Raw genomic sequence first — 18,501 nt, 5'->3', positions numbered from 1 at the left:
TCCTTTTGCTCTGGTCCAGAAATGATGCAGTGGGGAATTAAGGAATGACAATTCATTCTGCAGAGCTGGTTTAGAGAGAGAGAGAGTCCAGTACAATTTGTGGGAAATAAGCACCACATAGTCTCTTCACAGAGAGGAAGTGTACATTTTCTCCCCCTGGCTTAGTGTTCCCTCCATGAGCTCTACAGAGAGGGTTGTTCATCTAGGTTGGACTTAGTAGCCTTGGTTGACAGCTAGGATGACAAATGGGCTTCCCCTCAGATACCCAGTCTCACTGAATAGGAGAGTTCACCTAGAACTCTGTGTCAAGAATTCTGAGGACTGGCTTCACAGATATGACGAACTTTCTTTTCATGACTTAGATATCACCAATAAGAACCTTACTGAATAATAACTCCATAGCTAAGAACAATATAGCATTATTACCCCATCTACTAATCAAATACTTTTAAATTTAGTTACAGGAAACATTGTGCCCAGACCAAATTCTACATATAGCTATTGATAAATTGTAACAAGATATTTGGAAAAGGCATGCAATGCCTAATAAGCTTTACATGAAAATTCTCTTATCAAAAGCACTTTTAGAAATCTATACTTACAGGATCCCCTCCAGAGGCAAATGAAATTGACTGCATGTGATGATTTGCAATAATCTGAAAAATATAAACAAATTAAACATGTATGATGCTATAAATGAATTATAATAATATTCTTAGTTACATACAGTCTAACAATAATGGGCATGAATGTTAGGGGTTTTTTTAGCCACTTAACATTCCATTGGAAAACACTTACTCATGTTCTATAATAATCTCATTTAAACCAGGAGATTCAGATGGGTTCGACATATACATCCAGGTCTAGCCAATTAGAAAATATCATTTCTCAAGATAGAGCAGAGTCTATCAATGTCTTGTAGAAGACATAGAAATGGGAAAATGTGAGATAAAGTATCTCTTTCTGCCATTAAAGACCATGTGAGCCCAAAGTTCTTGTAAGATCATCTTTTGCTGTCATGTGAAAAAAGTCTGCTAGAATCTGAAGCTTTCCCTCTGTGAAAAATCAAAGTTGAGGATTAAAAATGGAAATAAGGAAACAAGCAGATGGTGTAATGGTTATGTTGCTGGACTCCCATGTAGTCGATCACAGTTTGCATCCTGAACCAAGCAGCTTAAAACTCATGTGGGGTACTTGTGTGTGTGCCCAAAATCCCAAGAGAAGAATGGAGGAGATGGGATTGTGGTATGGCCATCCCCCTGGAGGGGGGGGGGTGATTTCTTGCTTTCTGTCTCCCTGTCTCTGTCTCTCTGGTAAGCACTTGTGCCCTATAGCAAAAAGCTCTCTCTAAAAAAAAAAAAAAAGAAAAAGAAACAAAAAGGAAGAAAAGAAAAAAGTTAATTCTGATGGTAACATTTGTTTATCATTTTAACTAATACATTCCCTCCCATCTATTTTCATTATTTTCTTTTTATTTTGTATGTTTGAGTTCTGTTGCAGTTATTTATCACCAAAAGTATCCTGACTAAACCTTCCAATATAAAGAAGAGCTAAGTGAACTGAATTAACTAGCCAAGAAGATTGTCTCTTTTACTTGAGATTCTAGGACTTCATTTTTGGAAACCATAGTGCAATAAACAATTTGCAGAGATGTATTTTTGATACGGTTCTGAAGGTTCACTAAGACATCAACCATTCAGGGTAGCCAGTGGCATGGTGGTTAAAGCAGCTACATCTCCTATTGCTGACTGTGTGGTTCAAGTTCAGGACCCTGTGGTTTGAGAAACATGGCAGATATAAGTACACGCATGCCCAAAATCCAGAGAGGAAAATGTAGGTATGGAGGATTGCAGTGTGACCATACCTCTCCCCAGGAATATTTTCTCATTTTTCCTCTCTGCCTCTCTGGTGAACACAAGTACCCTATAGTAAATTTTTAAAAGGGGGGGGGGGAAGAGCTACTAACCATGCACCTATAGACTAATTCTGTTTTCAAAATTGTGTGGCAAATCTACTAAAGCTGTTTATATAATGATAAGCAATTCTGCTCCTAGATGTACATCTGGTGGACTTGTGTAAATATGTGCAAAAAGATATTCTCAAGAAAAATAACTACCTTGTTCATGATAGCACTAAATTAGAAACGATCCCAGTGATGACCACTGTGATTTTCAAACAGTTAACTACTACATAGCAACAACATGGTTGTTGCAAAAGAAGCCAAACACAAAGAATATACACTACATGTTTAATTTATATACATTTCAAAACCAGGTGAAATTATTTTATTGTGTTTGAAGTCAGGATAGTAGTTACTTCTGGGATACAGGAAGAGCAAGTTTCCTGGGATGCTGCAAATGGTATTTCTAGATCTGGATAGAAGTTATGCAAATATGTTCATTTCGTGACAATTAATTAAGCTATACTCTTATTATTCGTGTACCTTTCTGTATTTATATTTCAGCAAAAACAAAATCAATATACAACACCATTCCTATATATCAGCCATAGTCAACAAGACACTGTATTTGAGGGAAAAGGAGAACTTATATTTTACAAAGTACCTAAGTATAAAACTAGTAAGAATCATTTTGGCTTTTTAGAAAACTTTACTAAAGAGTCTAAATAAGATATAAACAAGTAGAAAGATACAGAACACCTTTATGGATGAAGGCACTATTATAAAGATATCTGTTCTAGTCTATAACTTCCTCCACAATTCCCATAAAAATTCTACTTACATTATTTCTGAAACTTTTCAAATTGCTTTGAAAAGTCATATAGAAGACTAAATGTGCAAAAAGAGCTAAAGCAATTTTTAAAAGAGCAATGGACAAGATTTTCCTTATAAGACAGCAAGATATATTATAAAACTACAGAAATCCATAAGAATATAAAGTCTAAAAAACATACTCATGTATTCACAGACTTTTAGTATATGATAAAAGTGACATCAACTAGCAAACAAAAGAACAGATTGTTAAATTACTGAGCTCGCTATTTAGTTATAGAAACAATATAGAAATGAACCCTGTCTTGCATTTTTTATGTAAATAAGTGCAGGTAGTATAATAGTTAAGGTGCTGGACTCCCACATGGCTGATCATGGTTCGAGTCCCAAACCTGGCAGCTTGGAATTCACACTGGCCTCATATTGTGTGTGTGTGTGCCCCAAATCCCAAGGGGAAAACGGAGGAGAAAGGCTTGCAGCATGGCCATCGCCCCTGGGGAATGATTTCTCACTTTCTCTCTGTCTCTCTAGCAAGCACACATGCTCTATAGCAAAAATCTCTTTATTAAACAAGTTTAAAAAATTAATATTTGATCCATAAAAGACCTATAAAAGAATTAGAAGGCAGATAAAAGGTTGTATTTATGATCATTGAAGTAGGAAAATCCATTTTATAGACAAAAAAGATATACAGAAAAAAAAGCCTTGAATTTTTAAACATAAAAACCAATTTTAAAGGTTTTGTGTAAAATCTCTTAAACAGGACAAACAACAGGCAGGTTAATTATATCTGTAACACAAAAAAATATAGTATTCAGCTAGAGTTTATAAGGAATTCTTACAAATCAGTAAGAAATAAGGCCAGCCAGTAGCATAGTAGTTAAGGCTGCAGGATCCCACATATCTGTGTGGTTTGAGTCCTGGACCTGGTGGCTTAAAAAACACACTGGATGTGTGTGTGTGTGCATAACCTAAATCCTAAAAGGAGAATGGTAGGGAAGGGATTGCAGAATGACCGTACTTCCATGGAAGGAGTACTTTCTCACTCTCTCTATTTCTCTTTGACAAGGCACTTGACTTATAGCTAATTTAAATAAGTAAACAACATTGCTATTCTCATCAGTCTGTGCAGCGGGGCCCTAAGGAGGCAGCCACTAAAGGTGAGTGGCTGTGAAGCTCCCCATCAGCGTTCTGCTAAGCACCTCTGGGCCTTTGTGTCTTATCATGCCTCCTGCCCCTCCAGTGCCATTCTAAATTTCACCAGCCTGAACAACTGAGTCCCAGGGAGCCAGGTTCACAAGCCCACACTCCATACTTGCTCTTCTTCTTTCTGTAGTTACATATTCCCACTCCAGTTATAGGTGTATCTCATCCTGAGAGCTTGTTAGAGGATCCTAGCACCTGGCTAGATACACCTACTCTGAGTGAAAGACAAATCCCCCTATCAAAGAACACACCTGGGAGAAAGAGTTGTTCTTTTCCACTGACACTAAAGAACCCATTCAAATAAGTAGGAAGTGTGTACTTCATCAGATGACCAAAAACCAGTGCAGATACACAAGAAATAGGAAAAAAAAAACAAGGAAATACTTCTCCCTCGAAGTAACACAATAACTCCTTCATCACCTACCCACAGCACAATAGAACTCACATATGTCAGAAAAAGAATTCAAAATATTTGTAGCGATGAAACTAAATGAGATGCAAGAGAAAAGAGACAACAAACTCCAGATGAGCAAGGCCTTTCATAACTTGAAGGAGGAGATAGACAACATAAAAAGAATCAAATGGAACTTCTAGAGTTGAATACTGTAATACAAGAAACCACAACCTCCTTTGACAGATTCAATAGCAGATGAGATCATGCAGAAGATAGGATTTCTGATTTAAAAGACAAGACTTCTGACCTAGACAAAATCACCAAAACAAATTAAAAGAAAAACACCCCCCCCAAATCAGAATAACATATGGGAAATACTAGATACCATTAAACACCCAAACATCCAAATACTTGATATTCTAGAAGGTGAAGAAGCTAATAAGGGCATCAAAAATCTATTCTATGAAATACTTACAGAAAACTTTCTCAACCTAGAGAAACATTCAAATATCCAGACTTAAGAAATACCAAAATTGCCAAACAGAATCAGCCTAAGAAGATCCTATGCATAGCACATCATAGTCATATTGGTCAAAATCACAGATAAAGACAAGATTCTAAAAATGGGGAGAGAGAAATGTCAAAATACTTACAAAGGTTATCTCATTAGAATAACATCACCTCTCAAGTGAAGCAATGCAATCAAGGAAAGAATGGGAAGGTATATTCAAAACACTAAAAGAATACTATACCCAGCAATACTTTCCTAAAATCATTCTCAGATAAACAAAAACTGAAAGAATTCACCAACAATAAACCAGCTCATTAAGAAGTACTGAGAGGAATACTGTATCAGGAAAACTCAAAAAGAAAATAAGAGAAACTCAAACAGAAATAAGAGAAGAAAAACAACCAAGAAAATGACTAACAAAATGGCAGGAACAAGTCTGCAAATAATGATAATAACATTGAATGTTAATGGATTAAATGCTCCAATCAAAAGACATAGACAGACAGACTAGATGAAAAAACAGGAGCACTCTATATGCTTCCTACAAGAAATGTACCTCATGAATAAAGACAAATATAGACTAAAAGTGAAGTGCTGGAAAAAGATATTCCAAATGAATGAAAATTTTTTAAAAAATGCTGGAGTCACAATATTGACATCAGGCAAAACAGACCTGAAAACAAAAACTGTAAGAGATAAAGAAAGACTCTATATAGTATTAAAAAGGCAAATTTACTAATAAGATGTAATATTTATAAATATCATGCATCTAACACTGGAGCACTCAAATACATGACAGGCAGACTACTTGATCTAAAAGGGGAGATAGACTGCAAGACAATAATCACTGGAGAGCTCAACACTCCACTGTGCTCTGGACTGATCATCTAGACAAAATAAATAGATAGATAGATAGATAGATAGATAGATAGATAGATAGATAGATAGATACAGGATCTAAACAGTACCAAAAATCAAATGGACTTCACAGACATCCATAGAACTTTCTGCACACAAGGTTGACCACATGATAGGACACAAAACAGGCCCTTACAAATTCAAATGGATAGAAAAAAAATCTAGCATCTTCTCTGACAATGATAGAATTTTTTAAAAATTAACTGCAGGAAAAAAAAAAAAAAAACTTGAACATTCACCAAAACATGGAAACTTAACAACATACTCCTGAATGGCATCACAACCACTGAAGAAATTAAGATGGAAATAAAAAGGTTCATTGAAATCAATAATACTGAGCACATGAATTTTTATAACCTATGGGGCACAGAAAAAGCAGTTATTAGAAGGAAGTTCATAGCAATTAGTGCTCACAGGAAAATAAAAATATGGAAGGGTGGCAAATAGACAACCTAACAATGCATCTCAGAAAACTGGAAAACAGCAAGGACAAAGACCAAAAAATACCAGGAGAAAAAAAAATAAGATTCAAACAGAAATAAATGAAATAGAGAATAAACTATACACACACAAAAATGAAACAAAAAGCTGGTTCTCTGAGAAGATAAACAAAATTGACACACCATTAACTAGACTAATTAAGAAGAGAGAAAGGAACTAGATAAATATAGTCAGCAATGAAGCAGGCGATATTACAACAGGTATAACAGAAAAACAAAAGATCACCAAAGAATACTATGAACATCTATATACCAACAGACAAGCTGGATGAGATGAACAAATTTCTGGACACATATAATCTACCAAGAAGAAGACACAGGAAGTCTGGACACACCAATAAACAAGCAACAAGATTCAATCATAATAAATAGTCTCTCAACAAAGAAGACCCAGGTCTCAATGGCTTCACTTCAGAACTGTATAAAGCCTCAGCCTTATGTTGCTGGACTCCGATGTGATTAACTGTGGTTCAAGTCCTGGACCCAGTGGCTAGAAACTCAAACCAGGCACATGTGCATGCGTGCCCAAACTTCCAAGAGGAGAATGGAAGAGAAGGGACTGTGGTGTGGCCATCCCTCCTGGACTCTGATTTCTCACTTTCTGTCTCTCTGTCTCTGTCTCTCCAACAAGCACACATGCCCTACAGCAAATATCTCTATAAATATTTTTTTTTTGGAGAGATTTTCACTGTAGGGCACGTGTGCTCGCCAGACAGACAGAGAGAGACATAGAGACAGAAAGCGAGAAATCACCCCCCAGGGGGGATGGTCACGCCGCAATCCCCTCTCCTCCATTCTCCTCTCGGGATCTTGGGCACGCACACACACGCGCCCGGCATGAGTTTTAAGCCACCGGGTCCGGGACACGAACCGCGGTCGACTACGTGGGAGTCCAGCGACATAGCCATTACGCTAACTGCTGGTTCCCTCTATAAATTTTTTTTAAAAAAAGAATTTTTAAAAAGAGCTAACCCCCATTCTACTCAAACTAATTCTAAAGATCCAAAAGTAAAGAACCCTTCCAAACTCATTCTATGAAGCCTACATTACCCTCCTTCCAAAAGCAGACAAGGATATCACCAAAAACAAAAAAACTACAGACCAATATCACTGAGAATATGAATGCAAAAATTATCAACGAAATACTAACAAATCATATCCAATGACACATTAAAAAGATTATATTCTACAACAAGGTAGGCTTTATTCCAGAGATGAAAGGGTGGTTCAATATATGCAAAAGCATAAATTTAACACATTATATCAATAGAAGAAAATTTAAAACCATATGATCATATCAACTGATGGGGAAAAAGCATTTGATAAAATGCAATATCCCATCATGATTAAGACTCTGAGCAAAATTGACATTGAAGGGACTTTTCTCAACATAATAAAAGCCATATATGAAAAACTCATGGCTAACATACTGGATGGAGGAGAGCTGAAGCTTTTCCACTAAAAATGGAAACAAGACAAGACTGCCCACTTTCTCCACTTTTTTTCAATATAGTACTGGAAGTCCTAGCCAATGCAATTAGACAAATGAATATAATAAAAGGCATTCAAATAGAAAAAGAAATGAAATTATCTCTATTTGCAGATGACATGATTATATACATAGAAATTACAAAAGAATCATCCAAAACTTTCTGGAAGTGATAAATTAATACAATAAAGTGGCAGGATACAAAATCAACATATAAAAATGTATAGTATATCTGTATACCAACAATGCACAGACTTAGGTAGAATTAAAGAAAACAATTCTATTTACAATAGCCAACAAAGAAATAAGATACCCTTATTGCTGAGTGAAGCAAGCCATGCTATGAAGGAGAGGCATTGTATGTCCCCACTTAATATATACCGAGTGTCTGCACTCTAAAAAAACATATATATATATATATATTTAAAACCATACTGCTTCTGTTGTTATAGAGTTATAAAATTATACAAAATTATAAGACATATTTTGAACATTATCTTTAAAATTCAGTATTTTGAAATTTTGAAAGTTGTTTGTAAACTGTCAAGAATTATGGAGTATGAGCTAAAATTTTTTGCTATGTAAAGTAAATGTGGAAAAATGTAAAAATAAATTAATTAATTTTAAAAATGCTAAACAAACAAACAAACAAACAAAAAGAAATAAGATATCTTGAAATAAATCTAATCACAGAAGAGAAAACCCTCTAGAAGGAAAACTATGAAAAACTTAAATAAGAAAGTGAAAAATTCTATGAAAAAGTGGAAGGTCATCCATGTTACTGAACTGGAAGAATTAATATAATCAAGGTGTCAATCCTACCCAAATTAATCTACAAATTTAATGCAATCACAATCAAGTTACTAGAGATATATTCTTCACAGAAAATCCAATCATATAAATTGTCAGGAGTCATAAAAGACCCCCGTATCGCCAAAGTAATACTGCAAAAGAAGAATGGACTAGGAGACATCTCACTCCCTGACCCCAAAATACATTACAAAGTTGTGATAATCAAAACAACAAGATATTAGGAAAAAGAAAAAGAAAAAGAAAAATAGGCCTGCAGACCAATGGAACAGAATAGATTCCAGAAATAAACCCCAAAACATATAGTCAATTGATTTTTTTTGACAAAGCATACCAGACAATCCAGTGGGGAAAAGAAAACCTCTTAAACAAATAGTCCTGGAAAAACTGGATATCCACCTGCAGAAAGAGGAAATTGGACCCCTATCTTTCACCATTAATACAAATCAACTCAAAATGGATCAATGATCTAAACCAAGACCTCAAATTATCAGTATAAAATCTACTGGTGGATAGGATAACACAAGGGAAACTTTTGGAGACATTGGAATAGGCAAAGACATCTTAAATAAGAACCCCCCAAAGCACAGGCAATACTTCCCAAAAAACAAGTGGGATTAATCAGGTTAAAAAGATTCAGCACAGCAAAAGAAACAATAATTAGGGTGAATTGGCAACCCTTGGAATGGGAGAATATATTTGTAAACTGTGTCTCAGATAAGGAACTGGTAATCAAAATATACAGGGAGCTCAAGCAATTTACCTTCCCCCCACCAAAAAATAATAATAATAATCATCATCAACCCAATTAAAAGATGGGCAAATGAGCTGAACAGACAACTCTCTTAGGAAAATATGCAAATGGCCAAAAAACATATGAAAAAGAATGCTCAACATGCCTAAGCGTGAAGGAGATACAAATCAAAACTACAATAAGATACCACCTAACTCCAGTCAGAATGGCTAAGATTTGAAAAATAAAGAATGGTAACTGTTGGTGAAGCTGTGGTGAAAAGGGAACTCTACTATCCTGTTAGTGGGACTGTAAACTGGTACACTCACCGTGGACAAGAATATGAAAGCTCCCCAAAGACATACAAATAGAACTACCATATGATCTAGCAATCCCACTCCCGGGTATCTTATCAAAAGGATAGTAATACACTCAGAAAAACACGTGCGCTTCCATGTTTATTGAAGCATTATTCACAATTGCTAAGACATGGAACCAGCCCAAATGTCCACCAACAGATGAATGAATTGAAAAAGTATGGGACATAGGGATTAGGACCACCAAAGACTTTCTGCCCAGACTTCACTCTCCTGCCCCCAGATCTAGCCAGCAGCCAGGTTAGAGTACTCTATTTATTCTGTCTCTCTCTGTCTATTTTTAGTTATTTTAAAATTTTTAAACTACTTAGCTCTCTGCCACTCTTTCATCTTGCTAATTCTTACCTTTCCCTCTCCCCGCCATAGGACAAACCAATCAGCTGCCATCTATAGCTGAATTCTGAGTGGCCCCATTCAGGGATTAGGATCTCCAAAGACTTTCTGCTCAGACTTCACCCTCCTGTCCCCCAGATCTAGCCAGGAGCCAGGTTAGAGTACCCTATTTATTCTCTCTGTCTCTCTATTTTTAATTTTTAAACTTCTTAGTTCTCTGCCACTCTTTCATCTTGCTAATCTTACCTTTCTCCTTGCCCCCAGAGGACAAGTCAATCAGCCACCATCTATGAGTTCTGAGCAGCCCCATTTGTACCATGTGATTTTCAGTTTTTGCTTTGAAAAAATTTTTTATTGTTTTATCTTTTTGTTTCTTTGTTGTTTTTTTTTTTTTTTCTCCTGCGCTCTCTTTCTTTTCCTTTTTCCTTTCTCACTTTTCTGCTCAGCCTCCACACACTGATTTTCTAAACAAGTCTATATGGTCAGTAGCCAAATATCTGATTACTTTCAGGGTCAGATTAATCCTCAATTTCCACTGAGTCAGCTGTACAAAGGGAGAAAAATGGTACTGTTTAGAGATTGCAGGTCACCTCCTCCTGCATTCCTCAGAATGCTCAAAAACTAGGAAAAAAATGTAAAAATCCATCAGACGACCAGATACCACCACAGAGGCTCAAGAAATATGAGAAACCAAGAAAATATCTCTCCTCTAAGGGAAAAGAATAACTCTTGTTCCTTCACAGACAATACAAGGGAACTCATGGAAATGTCAGATAAAGAATTTAAAATATTCATAGTAAAAAAGCTAACAGAGATGCAAGAGAAGAGAGACAACAAACTCCAGACAATGTAAGAGAAAAGAGATGAGTTCCAAAAGGTGAGGATGTTCTTGCACTATCTGATAGAGGAGAAACACATCATAAAAAGGAATCAAATGGAATCGTTAGAGATGACAGTTGTAATACAGAAAGCCAAAACCTCCCTTAAAAGGACTAAAAGCAGATTAAAAGCAGATTAGATCATGCAGAAGATTGAATCTCAGATGTAGAAGATAAAACCTCTGACCTAGAAAAATTCACCAAAGAGACTGAGAAAATAACCCCCCAAAATGAGAATAATATATGAGTACTACTACATACCATTAAATGCCCAAACATCTGGATCACTGGTATCTCAGAGAGTGAAGAAACTAATAAGGGCATTGATAATCTATCCCATGAAGTCCTGGAAGAAAACTTTCCAAACCTAGAGAGGCGCTCAAATATCTAGATCCAAGAAATACAAAGGACCCCACATAGAATCAACCCAAGATCTTCCTCATGGCACAGCATAGCCAGATTGACCAAAACCACAGACAGACACAAAATATTAAATTTGGCAAGAGAGAAATGTCAAGTTACTTTCAAAGGATATCCCATAAGGCTAACGTCAGACCTCTCATCAGAAACAATGCAAACAAGGAAACAATGGAAAAATATATTCACAAGTGAAAAACAATTTAAACCAAGAATACTATACCCAGCAAGATTATCTTACATATGGGAAAAAAAGACAATGACATGCTCAGAGAAACAAAACCTGAAAGAATTCACCAACACCAGACCAGCTCTCTAAGAAGTGCTGAAGGGAGTGCTATACCAGTAAAACTAAAGTTGGACACACAGAAATAAGAGTACAAAACACGACCAAGAAAATGGCCAGCCTAGTGGCAGGGACAAGTCCAGAGTTGAATGTTAACTTCCAGAGTTTAAATGGAAAGGTCAGATCGCAGTAACACTGCAAATTCAATACAAGAGAGATTAAGTACATGAAACTGAACTAGTAAAGTAGAATTTTTTGACTTTAGACTAAAACATTACTGATTTTTTTCAATGCTTTGATTTTCATATTTAGGAATTTTTGTCTTCTCTTGAACTGCTGATTGGTTCATCTACCTACTATTTGAACTGAATCCTAATCTTTTTCCTGGCTTTAAGTTTTAAGCAAACTTCTCTTAACATTTTTTTATTGTGATCTATTAAAACTAAAACTGTTTTTCTTGAAATTAAAGAATGTATTAAAAACTACCTATTAAGAGAACCAGCAGTTAGCGTAATGGCTATGTCGCTGGACTCCCACGTAGTCAACCGCAGTTCGTGTCCCGGACCCGGTGGCTTAAAACTCACGCCGGGCACGTGTGCGTGTGTGCCCAAGATCCAGAGAGGAGAATGGAGGAGAAGGGATTGCGGCGTGACCATCCCCTCTGGGGGGTGATTTCTCGCTTTCTGTCTCTCTCTCTCTCTCTCTCTCTGTCCGGTGAGCGCACACGCCCTATAGCGAAAACCTCTCCAAAAACAAAACAAAACAAAACAAAACCAAAAAAAACTACCTATTAATACCTAAAAAAAAAAAAAAAAAAAGTTTACCCTGAACCTTGTTAATCTTTGGGTTTTAGGTTATGTAAATATTTTCTTATTGTTTAAGTCAGTTTATTGTTGCTGTTTGTTGTTTTTAGGTTTTCTATTGCTTCTGATCCTAACATTCACAAAATCATAATGTAAAAACCCACAGGATCCATTTAGAAGGGATTAATTTTCTATAGGAATGAAGAGATTTTTCCAAGTCAGCCTCTGAGAATATCAAGATACATTGCAGGGAACCAGCAGTTAGCGTAATGGCTATGTCGCTGGACTCCCACATAGTCGACCGCGGTTCGTGTCCCAGACCCGGTGGCTTAAAACTCACGCCGGGCGCGTGTGCATGCGTGCCCAAGATCCCGAGAGAAGAATGGAGGAGAAGGGATTGCGGCGTGACCATCCCCCCTGGGGGGTGATTTCTTGCTTTCTGTCTCTATGTCTCTCTCTGTCTGGCGAGCGCACGTGCCCTACAATGAAAATCTCTCAAAAAAAAAAAAAAAGATACATTGCAGAGGCTTTCTGAATGTTTGCTCTTGTAGAATAAATGAATACAAAGCTTTTAGTTGCATTTGCATTCAACAACGGCTTAGTTTGCTGACCAAATTGTATTATCTTTTTAAAAAATCATTCTGAAATACCTAGTTACTGCTAGATAGGAGAAAGTCATGTAGTATTCCTAGAATAATCTTCTATTTTTCCATATTTTATACTAGGGGGATGGAAATTCATACGGAGATTTTTAAAATAGCCTGCAAGTTTTTAGTGTAGGAAAACACAATTGTTTTCTTGTGAATAGATGTTTACTAGGGGAAACTCTGAATGAAATCTTATGTTCAGTTTATACTATTTATATAGGGAAATTATACTCCCCCCAAGATGCAACAATTACACTAATATCCTTATCAATACACATAAGTCACACACCTATACTGTGTGTGGGTTTGTATGTAAATTTGAATTAGTATAAATATGTAAATATTTTATTTTTAACACAGAATATGCCTTGTGCCAAGATTCTGATTTAATAAGTATGAGAGGCTTGATTTAAAAAAAAAATTGTGGTGCATATACACCATGAAATATACTCAGCCATAAAAATACCAGACCCTGGCTTTTGATGGAAAGTGGATGAATATGGAAGATTTATCGCTAAACAAAGGAAGTTAGACTATAAAAGAGAGGCATTGTATGTCCCAACACAGTATATACCAAATACCTGCACTACGGCAGAAACTGAAAGACTGGAATGTATAAAAGCGTGGAGAGCAACTGTGGATACTGGAGACAGTGTGGCGTAGGGTGGGAAATGGGGAAGGGTCAGAGGGAAAGAATCAAGGGGAAAATGAAAGAAGCAAAACATTTAAGGGACACATAAATGGAAAATTGTTGAAAATATGTATGGCAATATCTTTGACTGAACTAATACACAGTGCATTCATGCTGGGAATATTCATTTTGTATGTTCTAATGATACAGTGTTTGGATATAAAAAATAAAAGATACCTTTTGAAGAAAAAAATATAATTAATAAGTAAATGAAAATAAACCCTGGGACTGGCAGGTGTCATAGTAGACTCTCATATGGCCAACAGCAGTTGGACTCCTAGGCTTGGTGGCTTGCTCTCTCACTTTCCCTTCTATGTGTCTGTCTTTGCTCAAATTAAAAAGTAATAATAAATAAAATTTTTAAAAATACCCCAAATAAGAACAATTTAGAAGAATCAAATGTTCAATAAACATTTTAAAGATAATCCCCAGAAATTCAAAGCTATAGAAAATAAAATGAAATACCATTAAATTCATAACACTGCTAAAAGTTCAACAAAATTATATGTGGCAAGGGTGTAGATATTCTCAAACATCGCTGGCTAGAGCTTAAATTTATACCAAACTTTGAAGAGTGATTTGACAGTATTTAAACTAATGTACATGTACCCTATGATTCCACTTTCCCTCTTTAAGCACATACCTCAGAAAACCATTGGCACATGTGGATGTTAATTTACCCAGTGTATTGTATCAAAAAAAAAAAAAAAACCCAAAACAGAAAAGAACTAAAAATTATTTGTTCACGGTTAGGTCAACATAGTGTTTCTACGTGAAAGATATAGATACATACACATGATATATTTATATTAACAAAGTTACCTCTCCAAGATAATGGTGAGGCTTTTGTAAGTTGCAGAGTTATGTGAAACATGTAGAAAATAAAATACAACATTGTATTTTTCCACGACTATATAAATGCAAAGATAAAGGATTTAAAGAATACACACCAAATTGTTAATAGCATCAAGTTACCTCCTGAGAAAAACGGGACCAAGTATTTCTCTACTGTAACTTTTTAAAAAGTTAGATAACATACTTAAGTGTCTCTATGAATTTAACTTTGTTAAATAACAAAAACAGAATAGCAGAGTGGATTAATTCTTAATATGTTGATCTGTGGTTGCGGATTTAGCGACGAGGATTTCCAAGTCATTGGCGCATAATTAAAACCTCGGAGCAGATGCGATTGCCTAGGGAAGGAGGTGGAGAAGTGGGAGGAGCATTCAGTGTTGTTACACTGGAGGTATTTTCCAATGTGCATCATAAGCAGCAGAACAGTAATGTTCTGTTCGGTAACGCAGAGACTAGGTGATGTTCTCGCACGAAGTCTCTAGATATGACGTCCGAATCGATAGAAGAGTACCTCACCCAGTTCGCTAACGTTCTCTGAAAAACGCTAAACGGCGTTCCCAACAGCAGCCAGCTAAGCAAAGGGAACTACTTGGGGCTACGCATGCGCCCACAGTTACGCAAGCGCGCGGCATTTGCGCACGCACACAGCCTTGGCGCACGCGCACAACCACAAGCCGAGTAGCACCTATCTTGCCAAAAGGGCTTGGCTAGGGTTTAAACGGTTTGTACCATGTCGGAAATGGCAGAACTGTCCCAGCTGTATGAAGAGAGCAGTGATCTGCAGATGGATGTGATTCCTGGCGAAGGTGACCTTCCCCAGATGGAGGTAGGCAGCGGGGTCCGGGAGCCATCCTTGGGCCTCTCCCGCAACGGGCCCCCGCCACAGCTGGAGGAGGAAGGCCCAATGGAGGAGGAGGAGGCCCAGCCAATGGCGGCGCCAGCGAGTAAACAGCGCCTTGCCAAGGGGCCCAACCCTGGGGCGCAGGCGGGCCAGTTTGCGGGCCCGGACTTCGAGAGCGAGGACGAGGTATTTGATGACTGGGAGGACGACTATGACTACCCGGAAGAGGAGCCGCTGAGTGGAGCCGGCTACAGAGTATCGGCGGCCCTCGAAGAGGCCAACAAGATGTTCCTGAGAACATCCAGAGCAAGAGAAGCAGCTCTGGATGGCGGGTTTCAGATGCATTATGAGAAGACCCCGTTTGATCAGTTGGCTTTTATTGAAGAGCTCTTTTCACTTATGGTTGTCAATCGTCTAACCGAAGAACTCGGCTGTGATGAGATTATTGATAGAGAGTAATTTAGATGCTGTTGAAAGAGGAGGAAACTACTTGAAGACAGACCCAACATTTCACTGTCTTTGGGGTTCATTCCAAATGGTTCTGTGCCAATGAAAAACTTGATTAAAAAAATAAAAGTGTTTGTTTTTCGGAATAGAAGGCAATAGAACAGTGCACGGTTCTGAAAAAGTAAGAGGATCAGTAAAGAAATAAAGGATTTTAAGACGATTGAAATCTGTTTTCAAGAATGTCCTAAAATATGCTATGGCATTATTTTATTGATCCAGATTATTTTCCATGTATTGGGGAAAATACCTTTTGTATATGTTTTATTGTAAAGAAGGCTTCACAAGGATAAATCATGACCAACATAAAATGGCCAGTACAAGCCCATGATACTAACTTTATAAAGAGAACAGAATATTAAACAAAGACACAAGATATCTTTGAGTTATTTGGATGCAAACCTGCTGAGAAAACAGAAAATTCCACTTTGTGATTGATTTAAGCCATCATTATCAAAGGCTAAATTTTCAGTGTAAGATAATTGAGAATTCTTGATTATCCCAAAGGATGAGAAGCTCGAAAAGAAATATGTATCACATGTGCTGCTATATCTTAAAATGTGTTTCCAAAAGCATATTTCATTTGTACACATATCTTGATCATTTGTAAAGCTACTGTGTGTTCTGTGATTTAGAAACTCTATTGTCATAACCATTTTTTAAATGACATAAAACATTTTAGATTTAGACTTAAAATATATATGAACATACAAAGTGACTTTAGCACCTTTATATACTAGAGAACTTTTGTTTTGCTTGCTTTGTTTTTTTTTTTAACTTGAAAGGTGAAAGACTAGTTGAGCTCTATACTTCAAAAACAGAATTGTCAAGTAAAAGGAAAAGCTCTATATCTAAAAAGACTTGTGAATAATTATTCTGTTAGAATTTAAAGGTTTAAACCTACCTAGGAATTCTGTTCAGTATCTAAAGTTTTCCTCCCTCTCCTCCTCTACTTAAGCTTGTTATTTGTTATGCACCAGCATTGGAGATAATAAAATTTCTTGTTTTGTGTATTTTGTTTGACTAATAGTATTGCATGTACACTTTGTATGCTACTTGTGTGTTATTGCAGCCACTTTATGATTGAAACTTAAGGGAAATGACCTAGCTTCAAATACTAGTTAACAAAATTTCTGGAAGTTAAACGGAGTAAATTAAGTATTGCTTGTAAGAAATGACCAATCTAGGAAAATCTGCTCTTAATTAATGAGCATGTTGCTGTGGTTATTTTAAGATGCTGAAGTTCTATGAGAATAATTATCTCAAAGGAACATGTCAGAGCAAATTAGTCTATCAGCAGGTTTTTATCATGATCAGTAAAAAGGTTCTAAATTTCCCCTTTCTTATGGTAGTAAAGGACAATCTAGTACAAAAGGACTAGTCAGAGCTTATTTTTATAGTCATCTTTTGGATGTGAGAGGTGAGGAGTTTCCTGTAAGATATAAGACTATGACAAGTAAAGGTGATCATAATCCCTAGTCTGGCTGGGAGAGAGAGGGAGAAATGGAGAGATTGTTGGCTTTTAATCCTGCATCTCTCATTCATCACTCCTATTGGTTTCTCAGCTTGCAGCTGCAGTCAGATAAGTCTAGATAGATAATTAATTGCATGCAATGTAAATTACAATACTCTTGAAAAAGAATGCTAGTGCATAATGAACTGGCCAGTTGCATTTACCTTCAGATAAAGATGCCAGGAAAAAAAGGCACAGGAAAAAAAAAATCTCTGAACTAGAATGATGTGATTCTACTTCTGGGACTGAGTAGAGAACAATGAAAGTGGGCAACACTACAAATCTGCTCCCTATTGCATTTGAAGTCATCTGGGGTAGAAAGAGCTGGGCTCTGGAACTAATAGGTTTATAGGTTTGTTGGTCTTACAAATAAACAGTAAACTGAGAGAACTAAAATCCAAACATGTACATATTTACTGACAATAGCAAATGGTAACATTTAGGGCCAGCAGGTGGTGTGGTGGTTGAAGTACTGTACTCCCGTGTGACCGACTGTGGTTTCAATCTGAGATCTGGTGGCTTGAAAATCACACAGAGTGTGTGTGTGTGCCCAAAACCTTGAGAGGAGAATGGAGAAGGGGTTGTGGCATGGTCATCCTCCTGGGGGGAGGGAGGTGGGAGTAGGGGAGTGATTTCTCACTTTACCTCTTGATGTCTCTCTGTCCTTCTCAGGTGAGTATGTGTGCCCTATGGCAAAAAAACTTTAAAAAGAAGAAAGAAAATGGTAACATTTTAAAATCACTTGTATTCTCAGGCCAACTTTATAGCCTGGTGGTTAAGGCAGCTGAACCCCACATGATAAACCTCAAGGTTTAAGTCCTGGACATGGTGGCATGAGAAACATGCTAACTGCACATACGTGGATGCCTAAAATCCTGAAAGGAGAGGGAGGTGGAGGAGAAGGGGTTGCGGTGTGACCATACCCCATGGAGATGCTTTTTCACTTTCCCTGTCTTGGTGATCACAGGTGCCCTCTAACAAAAACAAAAAACTTGGGAACCAGCAATTAGCCTAATGGCTATGTCGCTGGACTCCCACGTAGTCGACCGTGGTTCACGTCCCGG

At 37.0% G+C, this 18,501-nt stretch overlaps 2 protein-coding genes across 3 annotated transcripts in view; one reads left to right on the top strand and one right to left on the bottom strand.

Moving 5' to 3' along the window:
• The window catches only part of SHC4 (SHC adaptor protein 4), a 156,159-nt gene that overhangs the window by 41,530 nt on the left and 96,128 nt on the right, over window positions 1–18,501 (bottom strand). For both annotated transcript variants that reach the window (XM_006168781.3, XM_006168780.3), the window contains exon 5: window positions 603–656. In XM_006168781.3, coding sequence (XP_006168843.1) covers window positions 603–656 — 54 coding nt within the window. The remainder of the gene's footprint in view (window positions 1–602; window positions 657–18,501) is intronic.
• Window positions 15,215–16,937, top strand: EID1 (EP300 interacting inhibitor of differentiation 1). The gene has a single exon (XM_006168779.3). It carries the CDS (start codon window positions 15,310–15,312, stop codon window positions 15,877–15,879), a length of 570 nt encoding a protein of 189 aa, XP_006168841.1. The 5' UTR covers window positions 15,215–15,309; the 3' UTR covers window positions 15,880–16,937.

Source organism: Tupaia chinensis, unplaced genomic scaffold, assembly GCF_000334495.1.
Source record: "Tupaia chinensis unplaced genomic scaffold, TupChi_1.0 Scaffold146140_1, whole genome shotgun sequence".
Lineage (NCBI taxonomy): Eukaryota > Metazoa > Chordata > Mammalia > Scandentia > Tupaiidae > Tupaia > Tupaia belangeri.
Note: the sequence above shows the minus strand (reverse complement) of the source record. Positions and strands in the feature narration are given on the sequence as shown.